The 26,805-nt window shown below is 35.5% G+C and overlaps 1 protein-coding gene across 1 annotated transcript in view; it reads right to left on the reverse strand.

The window, feature by feature from the left end:
- Positions 1 to 206: 206 nt before the first annotated feature.
- PLA2R1 (phospholipase A2 receptor 1) overlaps positions 207 to 26,805 on the reverse strand; it is a 163,705-nt gene continuing 137,106 nt past the window's right edge. Inside the window, exons 21-30 of the mRNA XM_069080124.1 lie at positions 20,184 to 20,301; positions 19,175 to 19,305; positions 18,666 to 18,813; positions 13,584 to 13,822; positions 11,923 to 12,091; positions 7,344 to 7,484; positions 6,612 to 6,728; positions 5,936 to 6,112; positions 4,128 to 4,154; positions 207 to 3,933 (exon numbers count right to left, since the gene is read on the reverse strand). Coding sequence (XP_068936225.1) covers positions 3,722 to 3,933; positions 4,128 to 4,154; positions 5,936 to 6,112; positions 6,612 to 6,728; positions 7,344 to 7,484; positions 11,923 to 12,091; positions 13,584 to 13,822; positions 18,666 to 18,813; positions 19,175 to 19,305; positions 20,184 to 20,301 — 1,479 coding nt within the window. The 3' untranslated portion in view covers positions 207 to 3,721. The remainder of the gene's footprint in view (positions 3,934 to 4,127; positions 4,155 to 5,935; positions 6,113 to 6,611; positions 6,729 to 7,343; positions 7,485 to 11,922; positions 12,092 to 13,583; positions 13,823 to 18,665; positions 18,814 to 19,174; positions 19,306 to 20,183; positions 20,302 to 26,805) is intronic.

Here is a 26,805-nt window from a genome sequence, read left to right on the forward strand (position 1 = left end):
ATGACAACCTGTCTATGTAAATAAATCCTAGGAAGCTGTCCGACTTGCCCAGGATTACCTAGCTAGCAAATGCAAGAAGCAGAAGCTGAAATCTGGATCTTGCTAAAGCAAACTGGGCATTTTATCTATTATCTCATGTTGCCTCTATATAGTTGAGAAAAGAGAGATTATTTTTTCCTTAATGGGGGAAAAAGAAAACCAGCATCTTGGAGTCTTTTCTATCTTTTAAATAAAACTTTCTGCTTTCATTTCCAAATAGCACAGGCAAACAAATAAAAGATAACATCATTTCATAGGTAGGGTATTTTTTTTTAAACAAAGAATAAGTTCAAGGTTGCTGTTACATGCAATTACAAGAAATGGATGATGATGCATTAAATGAGTTAACTGCAGTCCATCATAGGCACTTCAGAGTGTGAAGAAAACACCACTCCAATGATTTTTTTCCCCTTAATTTGATCTAAATTGCAGCAGAAGTGCTCTGCAAGCAGCAGTACTTGTGTTAATTAGCTTTTAGTAAAGAAGGTCACTGGCTTAAAGAGGGCTTTTTTTAGTTTCAATTCTTTCTCCCAATTAGGATTCATTAGATCTTTGCTATATATGAGCAAATGATATGCACAGTCACATTCAGAGAATACACAGTATCCATATATCATTCATATAACTGATGTAGTTAAATATAACGTTTACTGGGTTTATCTCTTAAAATCCTCATGCAACAAGAAATAATGACGATGACTCAGGAAAGGGACGCCTATAGCACAAGACATATAGAATAGACTAGTCTTAAAATATTTACCTTCTCCCTAAGTTTGTGCACGTTAGCTGAACTCAAAGAACCTTGAGACATCACAGAAAACTACTTCACTTTAATGCTATTGCCTGAATGAACCTGGTATTTTAAGTTGCTCTACCAAATCATCAATTAAAGATATGGACATCGAGTACAGTAATTATGGCTGTTCTGGATCATCTAAATGTCTCCATTTCTTTACACTCTGGAGAAACCAAACTCATTTGATCAAATAAAAAGAATCACTTTTTAATTTCTGATATGAAATTGAACTGCCATATCCCTTCTGCTTTAGTACCTAGGAATAAGAAGAGAGACATATGGTCTCCTGTGCAACATGCTGCCCACCCAATACATGTCACAAATAATATTTTAATATCAAATTCCTGGCAAAAGCTTAAAAATGCTTAGTATGTCATACTGTGGTTCAACAGCAATATCTGTTATTTGCATTTTCCAATTCACTCAGGAGAATACTATGAACTCATTATAAATAATACTGATATGAAATGGGTTTATCCAAAGCTGAGTGGTAACAAAACTTCTCTAGTTGTTTAAGTGACCCCTTCTGCCAGAGAGTTCAAAGTTTAAGGGGAAATCGTATTCACACTGCTGACCTGAGATTGAGAATGTCAAATTCACTTTCTCTAATTTAATATTTTATTTTTTCCAATTATGTGTAAAAATAATTTTAACATATTTTTTCTTCAAATTTTGAGTTCCAAATTCCCTCCCTCCCTTTCTCCCCGATTGAGAAGGCAAGCAATTTGACATAGGTTATACTCTGTAGTCATGCAAAACTTATTTCCATGTAAGTCATTCTGTGAAAGAAAACACAGACAAAAAAAACCCCAAGAAAAATAAAGAAAATGTATCGATCTGCAATCAGGCTCTACCACAGTTCTGTCTCTGGATATGGACAGCATCTTTCATTCGAAGTCCTACAAAATTGTCTCAGATCATTGTATTGCTGAGAATAGCTAAGTTATTCATAGTAGATCATCATACAATAGTGCTGTTACTGTGTACAATGTACTCCTGATTCTGCTCATTTCACTTTGCATCAGTTCATAGAAGTCTTTCCATGTTTTTCTGAGAGCATCTTGTCCATCATTTTTTAAAGCACAATAGTATTCCATCACAATCATATATAGCTTGTTCAGTCATTCCCCAACTGATGGACATACCCTCAATTTCCAATTCTTTGTCACCACTAAAAGAACTGCTACAAATATTTTTGTACATATGGGTCCTTTTCCTTTTTTTGTTTTTTATCTCTTTAGGATATAGACCTAGTAGTGATATTGCTTGGTAAGATGGTTTTATAGCCCTTTGGGCATAGTTCCAGAATGGTTGACTCAATATAGAACTTCGCCAATAGTACACTAGTGTTTTATCAAATTCATCTTCTCACGTGAAAAGAGGTTTTCAACCTACTTATCTGTCATTTTAGCTATGTGAGATAGGATATAAAAACTAAATGCTACTACCTCTGTAATGTTCAATAATCTAACATTTCAGAATGTATAGGCTGACTCTTTAAATCACCCACTTCTTTATAATTCTCTAAAGTCTTAATTTTTGGTTTATGAATTCCAAGTATGGGAATTCTGTCAACCAGTGCAGACGGCATCCTCCTTAAGTCCTAGAGAGTTGCCTGAGGTCCATTTAAGTTAAGTGGGTGATTGCCCAAGATTCATCAGAGGCTGAATTCAATCACAGGTCTTCCTGAAGCAAACCTAACATTCTATCCATTACTCTACAGAGCTCTAGAGTTGAGGCTGAAGAAGATCAAGATTCTAACAAGATACTTCAGTCACTAATATTTCCATGGTTTCTTAGTAAGTTTGTTCAATAGGTTTTTCCATGCTGTATTTGATAACTCATGAAGCTTATTTCAGATAAGACTTAAATGTGGATATGTCCACATAGTGAAAATATATGCATCTATATAAAGTACAGAATTGCAGTATCTTGTTTATTTCATAAATTTGCTCATTTCAGAAATTCTGGCAGCAGGAAGGATTGCGTTAACTGTCCATATGCCTAGACACTTAGAAATGTAGCCCTCTATGTCTAATTACAGAGCATTGGGAAATTGGTGAATTCATCTTACTACAAAAAATGTTTGGCTAATGACATATTTAATCAGTAGTGTCATTATATGTGACAGTTCTATTTCAATATCCCTTGACTGGAAGACTAATTCATTAGCAGTTTTTACTAAGACCGCTTAGAAATACAGAACTTTAATTTCACATGACATTTTATTAAATGGTCTTTATTTACCATCTGGTTATTTTAAGCCAATTATCCTTATAAGTCACAAACAGGTAATGGTCACCTATCCTTATATTTTGAAGATGAAGGCTTATTGTGGTGTAGTGGAAAGATTTGGAGTCAGGGGAATTTTTAATTCAGTTTACTGAGTAGAAATGCAATCTTGTAGTCTCAGGTCACATTGTACCTTTAAAAAGGTTGGCTTGTAAAAAAAAAAAAAGTCTGATTGATGAGCAGTATTAGGATCTAGGCCACAGAAGCCTAGATTTAGACCTGGAAAGGATCTTAGTGTTCATCCAGTCTAATCTAGTAATAAGGCCCAGACAGCCACATAAGCAGTAAGTGGCTAAGCCAGGATTCAAACTCAGGTCTTCTGCTTAAAGCGTACCCTCCAACCCCCAGCCAACATACCCCTTTCTTTAAAAAAGAAAAAAAGATGCATTTTTGGCAAAAAACCTAAAATAAAACCAGGCTGGTTGTAATTCAAATAGTCATTACTCAGGGCTTGATTAGTTTTTTTTTTTAAATGCAATTTGTATTACTGTGACATCAGGGTTATAAAATGAAATATAACGTAGACTTTCTTAATATCCATTTCTTTTAAAAGTTGAATACAGTCACTGTGGTCCTATGGTTTCAATATAGTTATTAATCATTTCTCTCCAGATCTGAAATAAGGATGCTTTCTTCTACAGGTAACCTTCTCAAGTTTGTTGATGTGTAAGGAACACTACCCCAAGTGATGAGTCTTCTGAAGAAACCACCATTCTGCTTGTAGAGGCAGTAGAAGAATGTGGAAATGCCCAAGATGGCAACTAGCATCACTGCTACGGTAAGGGGGATGAGGCTGTGGTTGGGGGCTAAAAGAAGATGGGTGAAAAGGACACTTTTAGGAACACTGAAAGACAAATATATACTATAAAACCAGTATGAAGCTTTTAGCAAACTCTAATTTCTTGTTTTTACTATCTGATGATTATTATTTACTGTATGTATATATTATCTGATTATCTTCCCTGAAAACTAAAAATATTTAATGGTGCTACATACTTACCTTCTCCAGGATTCATATTATTAATATCTGAAATCAAATAGAGAGAGGCAGAAATTATTCTTAAGAAATTCAGGTTGTGCTGGACTATACATTTTTCCCCCACAGGAAAAGGTGGAAGTGGGAGGGAAAGAAAATAAGCTTTTTTTGTTGTTGATTAAAATTTCTAAAAAATCAAATCATTTAAAATACTGATACATTACTGCTATCTAGAAAATACCATGACCTTTTTTTCAATGAATAACAGTTCTATATATACAAGAATATGTATATGTATGTATGTATACATATATATGTATATGTGTGTGTGTGTATATATATATAGTATTCTTGTGGCCGCTCCTATACTATAACAGAAAAGTGTTTTAAATTGAGTCACAGTCTGGAAGGGATCTCATAGGTCAGAGATGCAAACATAATCTCAAAATGTTCAACCAAAATGTTCTTCTACTCAAAAGTAATATCATGAACTTATCTAAACACTGGGTCATTAAAAAGGATCAGAGGTCATGGAGAAGAGTTAGAAAAACATATCTATAATATCAATCATCTATACATACACATACATACAACACATATCATAGCACTTTTTTTTTGCAAAAAATCTGCAAACTATGGGCATGCCCATCATTGAGGAATGGTTGAACAAATTGTGATATATAAATATGATGGAATCCTATTGTGCTATAAGAAATAAGGACAGAGACTGATTCAGAATGAAGTGAGCAGAACCAGAAGATGTATATCTATAGTATGATATATATATATATAGTATGATACTATAGTATACCACGTAAACTATAGTATCAATATGATAAAAATGAAGTTTTGAACACTTTTATAAATTGATGAAATATGAAATGAGCAGGACAGGTGAATGACCTATACAATAACAAAAACAGCATTTTAAAGACAAAGACCTTTGAAAGCTTTAAGAACTCTGATGAACACAATAACCACGCATGATTCCAATGGACCAGTGATGAGAAGTGTTGGATTCAGGATGCAGAATAAGATATGCATTTTTGAACACGGCCAATGAATGAATTTGTTTTACCTGCCTATGCATATTTATTATAAGGAATTTGTTTATCTTTTTATTTCCCCCAGTGGGGTGGAGATGGTAGGAAAAGAAAACATATTTCTATTAATTAAAAAGATAGTTAATTATTATTAATTAATTAAATAATTATAGTAATTATTAATTAATTAAAAGATAAAATTTTAATTTAAAAAAAGGCTTTATCTTCTAAACCTGAAGTCCCCAACTTGAAAATTGGTTTCTTGAAGATCAGCTGATAATCCTCTAAGCCCACTGCTTATACAACAATGACGGATGCACTGTAGTGCCCCTTTCTTCAATATGTAATGATTCTCAGTAAGGAGAGGAAGGCAGTTGGTGAACAGGATTTCTCACATCAGTTAAAATGCTTTCTGACTTGTCTGGTAGTGAACGAGACCTCAGTATCTTAAGCTACTATTTAAAAGGTTAGCCAGTAGATTGATTACCCCTGAAATGCTTAGATTTAAAAACTCTGCAGACTCAAGAGAAGGCTGAACTAAAGGGTGGAGTGAACCTAAGGTAGTCAGTCAGTATGTAAACAAGAACTGATTGAGCACCTACTATGTACCAAGTACTGTGTTAAGAGGTAGGAAGACAAGTAATGTCAAAAACAGTCCCTAATCTCAAGGAACTCAGTCTAATGATGGAGAAAATATGTAAACAACTGTAAACAAACCTGACATACATAGGATGAAATGGAGAAAAACAGAGGAAAGCACTTGGACTTCATGGTTATAGGGACACCTACCTGTTGCCATCTTACATATAAATCCATTTTTTTCTCCACAAGGAAATAGCTTCCACACACCATCTGTGGTCCTCAATGCAAAACAAAGATCAGCCTTAAGAAGATTGGATTCTGGCTCCCTTATGCCCCAGTTTGAATGCTCAATGGGACTACCATCAAACCATGTGATGGTGCTACCTATGGGAAAATAATGGATAGTTAACTAACATTCAATGAACATTAAGCAAAATAAATTATGTTAGTTTTAGCAAGCTGGATTTAGAATGGAAAATATTAAGCTGCATTTGGTTTTATAGGATTGCTCCCTTGATTTTACAAAGTATTATAACAACATTAAATTGTATATATGAAGTACTCTTGTGGCCACTCCTATACTATAACAGAAAAAGTGTTTTACATAGAGTCACAGAGTCTGGAAGGGATCTCATAGGTCAGAGATGCAAACATAATCTCAAAATGTTCAACCAAAATGTCCTTCTACTCAAAAGTAATACCATGAACTTGTCTAAACATTCTTATTCTGACTGGGTCATTGAAAAGGGTCAGAGGTCATGGAGAAGAGTTAGAAAAGCCTATCTACAAGGAAAGAGTTTCTAGTTCCCAGTAGCCATTATCCTTAGACTAATGGTGGTGTATTACCATTTAACTGCTTTTCTTTTCTCTTCCATTCACTTACCATTATTATCAAACTGAGCATTCAACCAGACCACTGGGATAGAAGAACTAAATGCATAGAGCTCTTTTAGAAGATAAGCATTTTCAGCCTCATCCTTAATTGTTAAAAGATTTGCTCCTGTAGAAGAAACACATTCAAATAGCAATCAGTAATGTTTTACACATAAGGGCATTTTCCAAAAGGACTATCCATATCACTGTCTATATGCTCAGTGTTTAGCACAGTCCTTGACACACAGTTGGTGCTTAATATAGGCTAACTAAATAACTGTTTCAGGTACTGAATAGTGTGATCTTTCTCCTGCTTCTTAATTTAGTGCTCCTGAAAAATCATACTGTTGAACAATTTGGAGTTGAAAAAAATTTTCTGAATTCAAACTACATTATCTATTTAAAGGTATAAAATGTAATACCATACTTTTCAAAAGCTTTGAATATTGATTTTAGGTAACTTTAAAGATCATAGTTTGAATACATAAAAAGGGAAAGTTTGACCTCTAAAACTACAAGTCATTTTAGATTAAAAAATTCCATGCTGAAAGATGACTTTCATGAATTATTCCCCAAATGACAAATGAATTACATTTTAAAATTATATCCTTAATGGACTATAGTTTTTCAATTGGCTTTTGCTGCCTGTAGACACAGTAATGAAACAAACCAAGGACATTATATTGTTCATTGAGATGCTATGAAAAACATAGAAAGCTTATTATCATCATTAAATAATTACCTTCCTTTCTGCAAAACTCCCTTGCAGCATCAAAACTTGTACTGTTTATAACTGTAGAAAAACTGTAGCAATTATTTTTAAATTTTATCCAGGGAATAGATGTTTCTCTGCATAACTTGGGGTATTCTGATTCTTTTGTTCCTGTGAACAAAAAACAAGTAAGATTTTGGGGGTAGTGACTGAATATATTTATTGATTTAAAAACATGTAAATTGACCTTGATTTTTAAAAGAGTTACAAAACTAAGAAATCTAATGAAATTTTCATAGTAATTATGTGAAAGATATCTTTCAGGGCAAATAATGATAAAACTATAGCTAGTTTATATAGCATTTTCAACAGAAGTAGCCACCTATATGTAAATAGAATATGGTCCCATTAATATATAGCCATGTGGACATAATTCAACTGATGTTAGGCAGAAGATGATTCTTTTTCAAAAGTCCTGTTGAGAGAAGCTCCTAGGTTGGTATATTGTGTTGGGTACTGGCATTAGAGTCATAAGCACTTTATTAATGTTGCTTAGTGTATCAAAGTGCTACCAATAGCGTGGAAAACTACTGGTCCCAAAATTCTATCTTGTTGCCCATAAGCCTATATTGGGAACAATGTAATCAAGTATCTTTGATATAAAGGAGAAAACTAGCAAGGATAGAATGTATTAGACCTAATGGCCCAAGAGTCAAATCAGGCCCTCCACCTATTTTTGTATGCCAGTGAGCCGAGTGATTTTTACATTTTTAAATATAATAAAACTTTATTTATAATATAAAAATCATTCTTAGCTCATGGGATCATATAAAAACAGGCAGCAGATTACATTTGGTCCATGGGTCGTAGTTTGCTAACCTGTGGATAAGACGAAATTATGATGTGTACATTTTTAGGAATTTGTTATATATGCCACCAATTTTTCAGAAAGATTTTAAAGAAGTTTGGAAAGTAATTTTTAAAATTTACATTTAATTTTAAATTTATGGAACAAAACAAGCATTTCCATTAATATAATATAATAAAAAGATGACTGTATATGAAACTGCAAACCTACTATACACAACTTGCTATTCCTTTCAAATCATACAACAAAATTATCACGTAAACTTTTTTTCTTCCCTCCCCCCTCCCCCACCCTAGAGACTTTTTGTAATTTTAAATTACTTATCTTGAATTATTCCACTATAAATTTGCAACAATATGTCTGCTGCAGGACACCATAAATAATATATAATTGGATAGAAGTGCCTTTTATGAGAGGAGAGAGACCTTTCATGAATTTAAAAATATTGTACTTTATTTAGGAAATCTTTAGCATGCCATAGCAACCGAATCAATAGGCATGTGTAACTGATGGCTCAACATTTTAACCTTGCAACTCATATAGACCGTACTCAATCTTGGAAACAGTTCTCACTTTCTGAGACACTAGAAATTCATTACTTTTAAATAAAGCAATATCTCCCATTTACTACCATCTTATCCCCATTTAAAATGCAAATACCATTGGAAGAAGAGACACCTAAACCTGTTATCAGCTCCTAACAACTTAGTATGAAGTAGTTTACAAACTTGCTGGAGTTTGGTCGGATGGGGAGGAAGAAGAAGAGGGAGTATGAGCACTGTCCTGGATCACAAACTTCAAGCTGAAAAGATATTAGAAGTCTCATTTTTAAAAATGGGGAACTGATGCCCAGAGAAGTATATCTATTTAAAAATGAGTCCATTCAAGAAATATACACATTCCGTGTGACCTTGGGCAAGTCACTTAATCCCAACTGCCCTATCCAAAAAGCAAAAAAAGAAAAAAAGAAATACACACACACCTATCTCCAGTTTTGTCCTTTATTTGAAGCCATGTAATATGTGGCATTTTGAGACATTACATTAGGATAGTTGGGACAGCATGTAAGTACATGGTATTCTAGTGTCCTAAGAAGTTGATTCTTCTGAACTTTTCCTAAAAATTAAGAAAGGGGAAAGTTTTTACTGATGGTATAATGGCTCTCATTCAAAGCATGAGCCCGAATCTTGGTGATGTATAGCACAGACAGGGATCCCATCAGCTATTTCTATTTCTTCATCACTAGAATAACGGATGTGCAGTAAGCCAGGCGATATCTATTTACTGGGCATCCACTGTGTGTACAGAACACAATTCTAGTTAATCATAGAGGAACTAGAAATAGCAGATATGTCTACTGTCTTTAAGGAGAAAGAATAAATATAAGGAAATACCAGGATAGGTACTGTTACCTGTGATTTTTAGGGAACTCACTAGATGAGGAAATTCCCTCAACCAGTGCAGGCTGGCGCCTTTTCTGCAACTTACACCCTCAGAATGTTGTCCAGAGCAATGAGAGATTAAATGACTTGCCTCAGGCCAGAGGAAGGACTTGAAGTCTTCTTCGTTGGGAGGCCAGCTTTCTCTCTACTGCACCATACTGTCTCCTATATATTTATATGTATGTAATGTGCATATGTATATATGCCTATATTCATACATTGTTTTATGAAGTTCATATTATGATTTTAAACTTTTTTATTTTTAAATATTAGAAACTTAGGTTAGAACATATACCTATGGAGTTAAAAGGGATTTTAGAGACCATTTGGCCCAAATCCTTTAGGTTATAGATGTGGAAATAGCCTCAAAGAGGTGAAAGGGCACAGCTCAGATGCCACCACATTGGGATACAGTCAGAGGTTGGATGAGAACACAGGTTTCCTTACTTCCAGTCTAGTACCTTTAGTAATTTATGCAGCAGGTCTGATAGAAACAATCTGTAAATGGTATGGTAATGAGTGATGATTCTGAGCAGTTAATATATTCATTGTGCTATGTGCTAGAGGTTATGGGGACTAGTGAGAAAATAAGCATGATTCCTATTTTAAAGGACTACACAGTCTAATGAGCTGAAGAGGACTAAATTCTACTAATCCCAGGAGAGGGTTAAGGCTCTTTGTTTAGAGTAGCATTTAGCATATGATCTGAAAAAGCACAAGATTATGTCAAAGTTTGTAATGTAGTTGTTCTCAATGTTTATGAATTTGATTTTTTAAATGACAGATTATTTCTATCATATCTGTAACCCAAGCTATCACATTTTATGAAAGTCCATACGGACTTCATAAAGTCCTTGTGTATCTCTAACAGTAAATAAATGCCCATCAGTTGGCCAAGGTCCATTAATGATCTGCAAATTAGTAGGTTGTATTTGCCTTTACCCTTCTGCTCTCAGCCTAATGATTTGCTTATTAAATAGCTGTTGTCTTCATTATCTCTTAACAAAGGGATAAACTGGGTGTATATTTATTCTTGTTTCCACAGATTTTTTTCCCCAATTCCTTTTTCACAGACTAAGAACTCTTTATGGAGCATTTAAATAAAATAATCAGCTAAGAAGATTAAAGGTAACACAGGGCTAACCCTAAGAAAATCGGATCTTTACATTCACTTCAGCAGGCCTTTACTTGAGATGAATTGAGTGTTGACAACTCCTAGTCTTAAGTAAGGACTATTGGAATACTGGAGTAATGGGAGCTTGGAAGGAATACTTTGCATTTGTTAGCTTCAACTCCCAGCCTACATCTCATATACTCAATAGATATCTATCTCAGAACATAGAACATTAGACCTAGAAGACATCTTAAAGATCATCTAGACTGGGGTGGGAACCTGTGGCAGCCTGGAGGCCACATGTACATGTCTAGGTCTTCAAGTACAGCCCTTTGACTGAGTCCAAACTTCATAGAACAAATCCCATTAATAAAAAGATTTGTTCTATAAAACTTGGACTCAGTCAAAAGGCCTCACCCAAGGACCTAGAAGACCCCATGTGGCCTTGAGGTTGCAGGTTCCCTACCCCTGATCTAGACCAACCTCCTCATTTTCCAGACATGAAGGCTGAAGTCCAGTGAGACTTGCCCAAGGCTGCACAGCTTACTAGTGGTAGAATCTGGTCTATAATAACACACATATCCTAATTCTTAGTTTAGTGTTCTGTCAAACAATTCCCACTGTATGGTACTTTAAAAAAATACGCAAATTTGCCTTTTTAAGAATGCTAGATGTTGGGGGGGGGGTGCGCTAGGTGGCGCAGTGAATAGAACACCAGTCCTGGAGTCAGGAGGACCTGAGTTCAAATTCAGCTTCAGACACTTAACACTTACTAGCCCTTTGACCTTGGGCAAGTCACTTAACCCCAATTGTCCTGCCTTCCCTCCTCCAAATAAGCAAAGAAAAAAAAAGAGTGCTAGAAGTCAGGAAGACCTGAGTTCAAATCCTATCTCAGACACTTACTAAATCTGTATAATCCTAGGCAAGGAAGGCCCTTAACCTTTCAACCTCTAGTCCTCACCTGTAGAATGGCTTCTAAAGTCTCTCCCAGGTATAAATCTGTGATTGTGAATGAAGGAATTTAGAAATCAGTAAAGCCAAAATATGCTGACACCTGGGAGATGTTGTGCAGCCCCTTCATGAGACCAGATCTGTACAAGACTATCTTTTAAGTATTAGTGAATAAGTTGAATAAAATAAATGGCAAACTTTCTGCCATATGAGTTTGACCAGTTAGGATCCTACCCTTTGGCACATGACAGATTGCTCCTCGCAGAGGGGTTTCACAGTCTGTACGTCTCCAACGTCCATTAGTGGCCACAAATGTACATGCACCCACAGATGATGATCCTTCATCTTCCCAGTAAGTGAAGTATGGCTTGGTACCATCCGACCACTCGAAATTAAGACCATTCTACAGAAGGAAATTTATTTAGAGTAGGTGATTTTAGTATTTTTTGCATGTCCTGACCCCTCTTGGCTGTCTGGTGAAATGTATAACAAAAGTATATAGGGTTAAAAAAAAAACTAATTAGATTAAACTATGATTATCAAAATATTAAAAAAAAAAGTTTGTGGCAGCTAGGTGGCGCAGTGAGTAAAGCATTGGCCGGGAGTCAGGAGGACCTGAGTTCGGTTCCGGCCTCAGATACTTAACACCCACACAAAAAACTAGCTGTGTAACCTTGGGCAAGTTACTTAGCCCCAACTGCCCTCCAAAAGGCAAAAAAAAAAAAAGTTCCCAGACCCTAGGTTAAGCACTCCTGAATTAAAGATTCCTGTCTGGGATACTGTAGATCCCCGCTTTGGATGACAATGAACTCTCTCAGTAAAGGCCCCTTCTACACTGGACATCACACAGTTCAATTCCAGAACATATCTCTACTTTCACCCCTCTGTTAACCAATGACAGGATGAAGACCTGAGAATAAGAAGACATATCCCTTCCTGGATCCTGGGATATCCACAATTTTCCAATAAACAACCAAAAAGGTCTCCAGATCATAGTACCAAGGTGAGAGAAACAGTAATTGCAAATTAAATCTCAAAGGTTCTTGAAATTATGGTGCTACAACATGACGAATATGAAAATATTTAATAGGATTGTACATGTATTGCCTATATCAGATTGCATGCCGTCTTGGGGACAGGGTAGGGAAGGGAGGGGGAAAATTTAGAACTCAAAATCTTATAAAAGTAAATGGTGAAAACTAAAAATAAACAAATAAGTAGATTTTTTAAAAAAGGAATTATGTTAGTTACTCAATAAACATTTAAGTTCCTACTATGTGCTAGGCACTCTGCTAAGGACATGGTAAGTGCTAAAGAAAATAATCAAATTAGGCCTCTAGATACCAAAAAGGACCATGATGGAATATTTTAAAACTGAGTAAATAGGTGGGCTAATTCGCTAACATGAGGTAAAGTATTACATGGTAAATTCTTACTGGCCACACCTAGAAAAGGAGGTAAATTAAAAATAATGGGGGTGGCTAGGTGGCACAGTGAATAGAACACCGGCCCTGGAGTCAGGAGGACCTGAGTTCAAATCTGACCTCACACACTTAATACTTATTAGCCGTGTGGCCTTGGGCAAGTCACTTAACCCTAATTGCCCTGCCTTCCCCCTTCCAAAAAAAAGCAAAAAAAAAAAAAAGTACTGTTATATATCACTTTAGTCTTATTAGCTCTTTCCTCACAACCCTGTGAGTCAGATAGTACAAAAACCATTTCTCTGAGTCTCAGTGCAATTGAGTGATTTGTTTATTTATAGTCATACTGAGAGTCAATATCAGAGTTGGGATTCAAATCCAGGTCTCCTAAGTCTAGCTCTTTTCCCATGACCATTTTGCCACCCCATTCAACACTTATTTATGTAAAAATATATCTAAAAAAATTGTACCTACATCTGAGGTAAAGAGTCCAATCCAGTGGGCATATCCTAGTCTGCTGATGATGACAGTGAGGAAGGACTGGTGAAACTGGTCTGTAATACTGACCAATTCTGCTCCACTCTCCATACAGGCTTTTAAAGCAGCATGCCAGGTCATATTGGCACTAATTATTTTATAAGTTTTGTTTCCATATTCTAAAGTTTCTGGTATTGGATACATATTGGATGCATTTACATTATGTCCAGAAGTATCTGTAACAATAACAAAAATACCATGTTAGGTCCACGAAGAGGAGAAATGATTTTATACTATTAGTTAGTGGCAAAGCCAGGGCTAAAAACCAGATCTTCTGATTCATCTGTTTCAGAATCCATTTCATTCTACTAGAACTGACTACTACATTTATAGCATGCCTCAGGAACCGGTGAAACTACGTAGTGGGGGGCATGAGTCATAACTTTAATAGTTGCCCATTGAAACTTAGGGATAAATACTGAAATTCCTGGCAAATTTTCTGTTTTTGAAGACCAGTACCAAAAATGACTACTTGGAGGAATCGTGGGTAGCCTTTTTAAACAATTCTCACTGTAAAAATGCTTTTTAAAAAATCTGTAAATTTGCCCTTTTTAGAGTGCTGGATGTGAAGTCAGAAAGATCTGAGTTCAAATCCTATTCCAGACACTTACTAAATCTGTATAATCCTAGGCAAAAAAGGCCCTTAACCTTTCGGCCTCTGGTCCTCACCTGCAAAATGGCTTCTAAAGTCCCTCCCAGCTCAAAATCTATGATTTTGGATGAAGGAATTTAGAAATCATTTGGGGTTCTTGTGGTATAATTCAAGGCCTCAACAAAGCAGGATCAAAAGATTGTGGATTTAGAAGAGACTTTAGCAGTCATTAAGACCAAATGCCCTCCCCACCTTTTTTTATTTTTATTTTTACAGATGAAGAAACAGGCATACATACAGAGAGTAGGTGACTAGATAAATGTCAACAAGTTAGTAAGTGTCTGAGGCAGAATTTGAAAGCAGATCTTCTGGAATACAAGTTCATTCTTTATTAATCCATGCTGGCTCATGTTCAATGCCTCTTTCAAGCTTTTTGGGCTATAACTGAAAACATGTCTTCTTTATTTTGTAGCTTTATTTTGTATCCCTTGAGATAGTTTGATATCTGTTGCAAATGCTCCCAGTGGGATTCCAGAAAGGCTCTACCAAGTCACAGCTTTAATGACATTGCATTAATGTGTCTGTTTTTCCCTTCAACATTTGCAAATCCAGTGGGTGTGAGGTGGAGCCTAAGAGTGGCTTTAATTTGCATTTCTCTAATCATAAGTGAATGGTACTTTTTTTTGTACGGTTTTTGATAGCTTAGATTTCTCCCTTAAAAAACTTTCTGTTCTTGTATGATCATGAACTCTTCTCTTGTCCACAGATCTGAGAATTAATTTGTTCCATGCTATCCTAATTTATTTATGATGTGACTTTTTATATCTAAGTCATATACCCATTTAGAGCTTATTTTGGTTACGTGGTAAGAGGAGTTGGTCTAAATCTAATTTCTGTCAGATTCTTTCCAGTTTTCTAAGCAATTATTGTCAAATGGTGAATTCTTTGGGTTCACTGAAAATGAAGCTACTAATAATATTTTCTGTGGTAGCAAAAAACTAGAAATAAGAAATGGTTGCATAAATTGTTATATGGTATATGAATGCAATGGAATATTATTATTTTGTAAAAACTGAAAACGTGATTTCAGAGAAACATAGGAAAACTTGATAAACTGATGCAGAGAATACTTTCAGGTATATAGTAGACTGTTTCTCTTTCAGCCAGCAACCCTGAGAATCTTCCCCTCATAGTCTGATTTTTTTTCTTTTTTGATTAAAGGGGCTATCCCTTGACTCATTTCTTAAAGAGGCCTATTCACTTAATGGGAGTTGCCTCACTCAAAGTGAGAACCTGAAAAGACTTTAGCTTAAAAGGACCGCGGTCTTCTACTGCATCCTGGGCCATTTCTAGTCATCCTGATCAAAATCTGGCTATTGGACCCAGATGGCTCTGGAGGAGAAAGTGACACCCGTGACTTTGCACAGCCCTCTCTCACTCAAACCAAAGTCAGTTGCAAGTCATATCATCTTCCTGTGTCATTATCCTCTTTGAGAATGAAGGACAAACCACAGACCATATATAGACAGAGTTCCTTCCAGCTTTGAAATTGTATTATTCTGTGACCTAGAGAGAATGATTGATTATAAAAAGCCAGCATGTAGAAGGATGTGGAAAAAGTCAGACACTAATGCACTGTTGGTGGAGTTCTGAATTAGTTCAACCATTGTGAAGAATATTTGGAACTATGGGCTATAAAATGGGCATAACATTTTAATCAGCAATATCACTACTGGGTCTGTATCCCAAAGAGATAAAAGAAAAAAAAGGGAAAAGGACATACACGTACAAAAATTTTTAAGAGTGACTCTTTTTGTGGTGGCAAAGAATTAGAAATTGAGGGGATGCCCATCAACTGGGGAATGGTTGAACAAGTTGTGGAATTTGATTGTACTATAAGAAATGATGAATATGATGGTTTCAGAAAAACCTGGGAAGACTTATATGAACTGATAAAAGTGAAGTTAGAAGAACCAGGAGAACATTGTATACATTAGCAGTAATATTGTAAGGATGATCAGCTGTGAAAGACTTAGCTACTCTGATCAAGACAATTCCAAAGGAATTCTTTGCACCTTCACAGAGACAACTGAGGGAATTTGAATGCAGATTGAAGCATACTTTTAAAGTCTTTCTTTCCTTTTTTTGGTATATCTTCTGGTTAGCAATATGGAAATGTTTTGCATGACTTCACATGTATAAAAAATATCAAATTAAGAGAATATGGAACTCAAAATTTAAAAAAAATGTCAAAAAAATTTTCCATTTAAGTAGAAAATATTTAACAGAATAAATAAAAATCTATGACAAAATAAAGTCAGCATGGCTTCAACAAGAACATGCCTGATTATTTTAATTTTCTTTTTAATAGGTTACTTGCCTGGTTAGGGAAATACCACAGATATAGTTTACCTACATCAGTGGTTCTCAAAGTGTGGTCTTGAAGCTCCTTTTGGGCCGTAAGACACTTTCAGGGAATTTGTGAAGTCAAAACTACTTTTACAATGACACTAAGATGGTTTAAGATAAAGCCTATGTAAACCAAAGCTCTTTGGGGAGGGATCCTCAATACTTTTAAAAGTGTGAAGGGGTCCTGATATAAAAAAACATTTGAAAACTGCTGACCTCGATTTTAGCAAAGCCAGTGTGGGAGAGCAGATAGAGAGCTGAGTCCTGCCTCTGACACATACCGATTGTATGACTCTGGGTCAATCACTCATCATCTCAGTGCTCTGGGCAAATCTCAAAGACTTATATGTTGCAGAGGATGTGGGGACCTGCCTTGCTTGAGGCAGTCTCCTTGTCCAGAAGATCCCCACTAACAATGAGACCATAAATCTATAACATAATCCTATTTTTAAAAGACTATGCTTTCCTAGTGTAAAAAATGGAGAGAAGTAGGCCAAATAAAAATATGATTAAGTGGTTGTATAACTGGACCCTGAGAGTAATCATTTATGTTTTGATGTCAACTTGGATGGAGGCTTCTAATGGAGGGTTCCAGGGAACTGTCCTTGGCTCTATACTGATAATAAGAATATGCTCTGGACATTTTTGTTAATGATTTAGATAAGCAACATAAATGACATGATTATCAAATTTGCAGATAACACAAAACTGAGAAATATCAGCTAATAAGGAGAAAGATTGGGTGAGAAGCCCAAAGTTATTCCTAGCCTAGGATGTTGGACTGAATCTATTAAGATAAAATTAAAGATAAATCCTTGTGCCATGAATAAATGACTGAATAAAAAAACTTTTAAGTTTTTGAAATAGTGGCAGAAGAGGAATGATGTTCAGAGAGAGAAACATGCCCATAATTTTGACATGGAATAGATAGCTCTAAAATTCTTAGGGAATCCTCCTGTCCAGTCTCCAGGGTCCCTTCCCCATTGCTCCCTTGAGGGATATTATTGTATACTAGAAGGAATCCTGAATTTAGAGTTAAAGGAACTGGGGTCAAATCTCAGTTCTGCTACCCAATAGCTGCATGACCTCAAGCAAGACAGTTTACCTCAATGGGACTCAGTTTCCTTATTTGGAAAAGGAGAGCGCTTGATTAGATGATTGTTTAGTCTCTTCCAGCTCTGTATACTAAGATTCAATTGGCTACAGTTTAATGGAGCTAATATTCTGTTTCAGAATTCCATTGATCTATGATATGATTACATGGTAAGTATGAAGACTAAAAGATTTCCTCCCAGATTATTTTCATTAGTAGTTCATTATCTCTCAACATATCACTTAAATGCAATAATAAGTGACAATATAATAATAATAATAATAATAATAATAATGTTAGAGCTTTCAAGTGTGCAAAGTACTATATAAATTAGTTGATGTAGAATGGAGATAATTTTGATTACTAATTAGTATGCAAGATAGTCTGTTCAAGCTTGACAGCTCATTGTCATTCCCTTCATCAATGCCATGGTCTTGGACAGAGGGCAGACACAAAAAGTTCTTCCCATACTCCACATGAATAGCCTAGAGCTCACTGGTATTACTAACAAACAGATCTTTGGAGCCCCAAAGTTCCAATTTCTCTGAATGTCTCTGAACCTCCATGAGGATCTTGGGTAGTGCTGACCCCTAGAGTGAAAAACAGTGTGTTCTATGCCAGGTTTAATCCCAGAGACCATTTGGAAAGGTGGATATGGAAGCCAACGCAACCTGCCATCGTTTTTTCTTGTGGATGTGTGTCTTGTCACTTAAATAGAGAACTTAGTCCAAGGCCATCCAATGAAGTCTTCTTATACAATTTAAGTAAGTATACAGGCTTTATTATCAACTCTGCTTCATTTGGAAATTCACTGAAAAGAAGTTGCATAGTAAGGCATGTAGGGCATGACTATATTAAATATGTAAAAGGACACTGATCATGATATTTACCAATGAAAATGATAAAAAAAAAAAAGGTTCCTTACCTTGTGTTTTTTCACAGACAAATCCAAAACTTTTTTTCCTACAATCTTCCAAATACCATTTTCCAGTAAAATGAAAATTAGGGTTACTAGATAACAAAGCACAGAGAGGAACTGGTTCTTGAACATTTGTAGAGTTATAGTTCTTACTCTTAAAAAGAAAAGTTTATTGGTCGTTAAAAAAAAAATCACAGTGGACCTTTGAAAATTCAGTATAGAACATACCTTATAACTGATCAAAATATAAACACTATAAAATTCATGCACAATTAGTCAATTTTTTCATATTATCACTGAATTTAACACAAAGTAAAAAAAATAACAGTGATAATTAGAATCAACATATTCATGGAATAACATTAAATTGATTTGTTAAAAAAAATAACTACTAATAAAAGACTAATTCAGATTACTTTGAGTATCACAGAAAACCCAATAATTTTGACTAAAATTTCCTTCTTCAACAAGATCATTTGTTAAATGACTTCTGAAAACTATATCTCACAACTTACATTTATTATCTCAACTGGAGACCAGTTAGAATATATTACAGGCTCTCCATTTAGCCATTTTTCATAATCATCACTCTGCAAGCCTATCCAAACATTAGCCTTCTGTCCAAAAAGATTCATTGTAATGAAAGCTGCAAAAACAAGAATACATTACTAACATTAATATCATAGAAACCATTTGGGTAATCACATATCCCTGTTTGTAGCCATGATTACTACATTTAAATAAAGGGGAAACTTAATTACAAATCAGCAGTAGGAGTTTGTTCCATTGTCCTTGTTTAAGGTAATGCATTCTTTCTCCTATTTCATGTCATTGTTTGCTAACATTAGCTGGCCAGGCCTGGGGTCTTATCACACATTTAACAAAACAATTCTAACATGTTTGTATAATAACTGTTTTACTGAAAAAAAAAAATCCCTCTACTATACTTAAATTATAATGCACAGCTGGTGAAAACCCAAATCATCCTGGGAAGAGAAATCTTTAAATGGCCTAGGGAAAATTCATTGTGCCAACAGTATATTATATTCTTTGCCATTTAGGAAACTGATCACACATATCCCCTTACTCTGCACACTACTCTCAAGGGGACAAAAAGAATGCAGCACCAGCAGCTTCTTGTTATGCATATACCACCCTAGCCTTTTTAGACTCCATCTGAATGATCATTACTTAGAACAATGAATATTTATACAGTCTTGCTGATGCACTTACCACCTTCACCTAGACTGAGATTTTTATTTTTAGAACAGCAGGGAGGCTATTCAAATATTCATTTATTCAACGAGTATTTATTAAACACCTAGTGTTTGCTAGGCACTGGGGATGCAGACACAAAAACCAAAATAACTCTTGCCCTCAAGGAGTTTAAATTCCTTTTTTTTTTTTTTTGAGGAAGAGGAACATGTACACAGAGAAATAATTATAACAAATACCTAAAGTAAATATGTAAAACACTTGTCTAACAATAGTTAATTTGGCAAAATTAAACTTTCGATACCATACCTTGCTCTGCTTCGTTTTGGATGGAGGCAAGTGTCGCATCCTCTTCAGCACAGAAATTCTGAGCACTCTTCCAGGTCTTCTGGTGCCTTGGATCCTTTGGTATTTCCACGAGGAAGCACTTTGGACAAAATTTATTTTTAAGGTGTTATTTCTCTCTCCTCTAACACACTTATTACCTGTGTGACCTTGAACAAGTAACCTCTTTCCTCAGAAGTGAAATGGGTTGGGCTAGATGGTCTCTGAGGTTCCTTTCTCCTCTAAACCTATGAACTTATGAGCATATATTTTGACAGAAGATTTTTGTTAATATAATTGTTACCATAATGACAGAAATTGTTAATACCAAATGTCCTATGCCACTTCCTTAAATGACCCTTATAATGCCAGAATTTCAGTAATGTCCTTACAATTCTTACTCTTAAGAGGTTGAGCAGAACCATACCCAGGGATTTTGCCTTGTGGGGAAAGCCTGACTCAAGCTGGCTTGGCTTCTAGTGTCCTTGCCCTCTTCCACTGGGGTGCATGGCATGAAGTGCAAAACATCCAGAATAAGAAAGCTTTCTTTGCCCGGATTGCCATGGGCCACGAGGTCATGACTAGTGCTACCTCATGCTCTCTCTGCCCCTTCTCCTCCTAAAACCATAAAAACTTATCTCAGTTAAAGACACTTCATTCCTAAACTCATGGCTTTGATTTATTTCAGGACTTGACAAGTTTCAAAGACCCTGAAATATTCTATGTAGAGAAGCTTTAGAATTTTCTTCATTTACCTGGGCAGTTATAGCCTCAACTTTTAAAATTAGGAAATAACAGAAGAAAGGCCACAAAGAAGGTCAAACAAGAAAGACAGTTTTGAAACCCACAGGTTGACCTCATGACATACTTAAAAAAAAAAAGCAAATTATAGATAATAGAGACTCACATTTTCATACACAATCCCTTTACCATATATATGCAAGTAACCACTGTCTTTGGTGTTCATTGGGTTCAGAATAAAAATAAAAATTAATTTTAAAACTTTCTCTACTTATTCTGGTGCTCTAAGAAAGTCAGAACAAAAGTCTATACTGTCAGTGTACCATTGATGTCTCAGAATAGGCACTGATCTTAATAATCAGAAGATCTAGGTTTGAGGCCTGGCTCTTACAACTTTATGAGTGGGCAAGTCACAACTTCTCTGAGCCTCAGTTTTCTTATTTCTAAAATGAGGATAATGGCACTCAATAGTGTAGTGGGTTCTTGTGCAAAGTGCTTTGCAAACCTTAAAACATTATATAAATGTGAACTCTTCTTATACTGCCTCTGGTTTTTGTGCTCTTATAAACCATAAAGCACAAAAGGACTTGTGGTAATAATGCCAGAGGAGTTTGGGAACACTGGCTCTCAACTACTGGAAAATAAACAAAAATGTTGGCATAGGATCTATGTTTTTGAGATTGGTACCAACTCCATCTGAAGCAATTTGCTAGCAAAATCCGCCATGGCAGATTTAATATTGTAAAAACCATAGGGGAGAAACTGAGATTTTTAAAAATATCAAAACAAAATTAATTATTTCAATTTGATAGAAAAAAAAACTTTAAATGGAGAAAGAGTATCATAAAAATCAAATTTTTGGCACAATTTCCCACATAAGCATCATATCAGTAGGAGATTAAGTATCATGGACATGTAGATGGGCTGATAATCCAGCTGTTTCATATAACTTAAGCAGAAGTCCTTGATGGTAGGATTTGCCTAGTCCTACTTTTCCTCCTTCCTCAGTCATTTCACAAAGTCTTCATATTGGTATCAACTAAGAATTTCAGCCTCATAAAGGTGGAAAACCTGTTAGTGAAAAAGTCACGGTTGCAGTGACAGCTGCAAACATAGGATTTTATTGTCAACAAAGTACATCATATCTATCATCTCATTTCATCCTCACGGTAACTCTGGGAGATTGAGGAAGGCAGTAGAGGTATACAAATAACCTTATTCCAATTGTTGACAGATGAGCAAACAGAATCAATGACAATAAATGACTTGGTCTAAGTAGCAAGTATTGTAAGACAGTATTGTGTTCTGACTCTAAACCTACTGGTTCTTCTACTACACCAGAAATCCACCCCATAGATGAGGCCTCTCAAGTGGCTTAACTTAGTTTCACCCCAAAAGGTGTCCAAATGCTCATGGACCATGAAATGTTACCTACTACTGTTTATCAGAGACTGCTGACCTAAAGGAGAAATCAGTTCTTTTTGGTTGCTTGAAACTTCCAGGCACCTGAAACAACTAAATCAGTTTAAATGCATTGTTTGTTTTTGTTTTCATTATTATTATTTTTTTAGAAAAGGGTATTTTTAAAATTTCCTTTCTCTGTTCTCTATCCATTTCAAATTGGTGGCATATGCTAATTAGTAGAAAGATATCATTTATTGCTGACTTTGCCTCATGTTCCACTGTCTGACGCCAGTGAACCTGACTAATATGGGCACATAAATTTCTCTGGGAAAAATACCCCACAGCTATCTTGACCAAGATTTGTTACCTGACTATGGCAGTAGTGTCTCACATTGCTTCTCCAAATCTATGCTATGCCATATTTTCTAAAGGTGATGAGGTATTTTCATTTATAATGAAAACTAAGCCACAGAACAAAGTATAATATCCTTGTGTCTAAGCTGTGATGAATAGTGTGAACATCTGTGATGCACTTTGCAGTTGTTACTGTGAATTGAAGACATCTTCCTCTATTTTAAGACATCTCCTTCAGACAAAATATTTTATTAAACAGAAGAGATTGCTTAAAAAATATGCAGGGTATGAAACCAATTAATGGCTGGATTACAAACTCTGTGGTCCATATTAACAATGAATCAGAGTGAAGCTACATATTTTAAGAACCATAAATGAAAATGTAACAAAGGAAGAGTAAAATCTATCTTGAGAAAGGAATGGTTAGAACTGTTTGGTGCCCTCCTTCCCACACAAAGGCTCCTTGTGTCTAAATGTGGGCCTTTGTTTCTGAAATAAAGCCCAGTTCCCAAGGACCAAGTACCTTAACACTTTTCCTTCTGGGTGAATGTTGGTCAAGTCGCTTTTGTAAAAGATTTCCATTAGAATGTTTCTACCATTAAAGAGAAGTTTTGTAGGCTCTCTGAAATTCTGGGAAAAGACACTAAGCCTAACCATTTTATGCCTCAGTTATCATATCTATAGAGGACAAATAATCAATCTCTCAGGAGTCATTGGAAGAAAAATTGATAAACATGATTCCAAAGTATTGGACAGATATATGATATAGAGGGGATACTTTTCTTGGAGAAGGAGCTCCTGTAATCACACCACATAATCAATCAGTCACTTACTTATAAAGTCAGTTTTGAATTATTGATGTAAAATTTTTACCTAAAATGATTAGGACATAAGATCATGAAAATAATTTATTTCTTTTGTTTAGTTCATCTAAAGAAGAAAATTGGTCTCTTCAAATCAGTAGCTCTTCTTAAGAGTATTTTGGATATGTTTGGATTCTGATGTTTCAGAAATGCAGTATGTTCTTATATTGAACTTTTGTTTGGATTTGCTCTAAATAAATTAATAACTGGAAGCTAAAACCTCTCTCTTTCACCACTGCCATTTCCAAATTTCACTCAAATGTCCCAAACTTCCAGTTGTCTCTCTAGGCAGTTGATTGCACAGCTTTAATTGTTAGGAAGTTTTTTTCTAACATCAAACCTAAAGTTGATTATCAAGAAGATAATGAGATAGGATAAATATATTTTTGGAAGTTTAGTTATGGGCTTGGATTGAGTGAAAACTGGTAAAATATGGCAACTGCTATGGCTTTAATTTAAGAATAATACATCCATTACATGTAATTGGGGAAAATATTGTATTGAAAACGGAAAAAAATTAAAATGACTTGAATGACAACAACGAAAAAAGAATAATGCCTCCAAAAGTAACATCAGTGGTTTGAAGAGAGCACAGAGGGAACAAGAAAGTGGACAGGAGGTTTCACAGGACAGGTATGGATGGACTCCAATCTATGTCTCTACAGGGTATAACCACATTGATGAGATCACTGATCCATTTGTGAGTATTTTGAGCACTTGAGAAAGGATGAAGTATGAACTAAATATTAGAAAATGGCTTGAACTGGTACTGTTGGGCTATGCTTCTTTGCCAAATGTGTGACTCTAGGATATTTATTTCTTTGTTTCTTTTCATTACCTCTAAAGTCATACTTGAATTTTCATCAATCGCTTGGCATCCTACACAGCCTGATACCCTACACATAGATTTTTTTTTTTAATGAAACTGTTTGCATGGGCAACTAGGTTGTACAGTGGAAGAGAGCACAGATCCTGGAGTAATAAAGCCCTGAGTTAAAATCTGACCTCAGACACTTACCAGCTGTGTGACCCTGGACAAGAACTTGTCTGCTTCCATTTCCCCAACTATAAAATAGGGGTAATAATAGCACCTACCTCCCAGGGTTGTTGGAAGAATCAAATGAAACCATATTTGTTTGTACCATTAGAATAGTACCTGGCAAATAGTAGATATTTAATAAATTTTTGTCATCTTTCCTTTCCCTTCCATCATTCTATTGTGAGCTCCCTGAAAGTAGGGACTGTCTTACTTTATGTTTTGTATGCTCAGTGCTTAGCACAGAGCCTGACACATCATTAAATGTTTAGTAAATTTTTATTGACTGACTGATACTGTCAGTTTGTGCTGATGTTGTTGTTGTTAAGTCATTTTAGTTGTGTCCTACTCTTAGTGATGCCATTTGGGGCTTTCCTGGCAAAGACACTAGAGTGATTTGCTATTTCATTCTCCAGTTCATTTTACAGATGAGGAAACTGAGGCAAAGAGAGTTAAGTGACCTGCCCAGGGTCACACAGCTAGTAAGTGTCTGAGGCCAGATTGAATTCACCAGATGAATCTGCATGATTTCCAAGCCCAGTGCTCTATCCACCACACCACCTGATATATTAATTTGCACTTATGGTTTTCTACAAATTTGCTCCTCAATTGTTCCAAATGTATATGTTTGAGAAAGCTGCCATTTTCCTAGGTATGACTAAAACAGGTTAATATCACACTAAGATTAAAAAATTCATGTCAGGATCACAGAATTGAGAGTTGGGAGGTCCTTAGTGACCATGTAATCCATACACAAAAGGAATTCGTTTTATATCCTGCTGAGTAAAAGGCTACTCAGCCACTCTTGAAGACATACAAATAGGGAGAACCAGCTGCCTCTCTAGGCAGTTGATTGCACAGCTTTAGTTGTTAGGAAGTTTTTTCTAACATCAAATCTAAATCTGCCTCTTTGAAATTTCCATGCATCATTCCTGGTTATACTCTAAATGAATATATTCCTTCTTCCATATGTTAGCCCTTTAAATACTTGAAACAAAAACCACATCCCCTCCTAATTCTTTTCTTCTCTAAGATAAACAAGATCCATTCCTTCAATGGATCCTTAAATGGCCCTTCATTATTCCATCCTGATTGTCCCCCTTTGAGCACTGTGAAGTTTATCAGCATCCTTCTTAAATTGTAGTGAAGTCTGATGAGGGCAGAGGATGATGGAACAATCACTTCTCTATTCCTGGAATCACTGCTCCTCAACCAGCCCAATATTACATTAGTTGGGTTTTTTTGGTCCTAAATTGAATACTGACTCATATTGAGCTTGCAGTCCAATAAAACCCTAATATTTTCAGTTTATCATTTAATAGTGTCAACTGCTAAATTCTTCATACTGCAATTTAAATTGAATTTGCAGCTTCAAATAATAGGAAGTAATTGTTTATTGTGATGGGTGAGGTCATTGAGATCAGCCATGTTGTCTAACAAAACTCTAGCATGGAGCTGGTTGGACCATGAGTATGAACCCATGACAATGGGTTAGATGCGGCTAGATTTTTCAAGTTAACAGAAGAAGAAAAATCAGAGGAAAGAACCAGATACTATTTCAACAGAGTGAAATACTACAACTAACAGCATGTATTCTGTTAATTTAATAGTCTGAAATACTGGTATCATAATTTGAGGTTTCTAAATTATCAAGATAACAAATAGTTAAATGATTATAACTCTTGGCATTCATGGCAGCTGCTTCCATGCAAGGCCCATAGAATGATTTATAAAAACTAGGTATGACTGAGGAGACAGAAGAAACATTCAGGACTTAACTAAGCATAGTCTATGAAATCACAGCTCTTAGATAACAAACATAAGCCCTACTGGTAAATCTTTCATTTATTTCAGTTCGCATTGAGATTCAATGCCTTGTGAGGCTTGAGACTGATCTGAATAATCAAAAACTATTATGTCTCAGTTCATAATGTGTTCACAGCATGATAGTGGGCCCAGACACAGGAGACACAGAAGAAATTAAAGACACAGGCTGTGTCCTGGAGGAGTTTAATTTTGCCTTGAGGTAAAACTCACATTCATAAAACAACTGAAAAGCAAGTTTACAGGGGCACAAATGAATATATCAGTCATATTAACAGATTATATAAAACTAGGAGGTATGTAGGATGAGAGGAGTAAATAGATGCTGAATCCTCAACCTAAATGTTTGCATGGAGGTAGGAGCATAAACTGAAAAATTGGGGCG

This window comes from Petaurus breviceps, unplaced genomic scaffold (assembly GCF_028583685.1).
Source record: "Petaurus breviceps papuanus isolate PSGF00001 unplaced genomic scaffold, PetGlider_PUasm1.0 91133, whole genome shotgun sequence".
NCBI classification, from domain to species: Eukaryota; Metazoa; Chordata; class Mammalia; order Diprotodontia; family Petauridae; genus Petaurus; species Petaurus breviceps.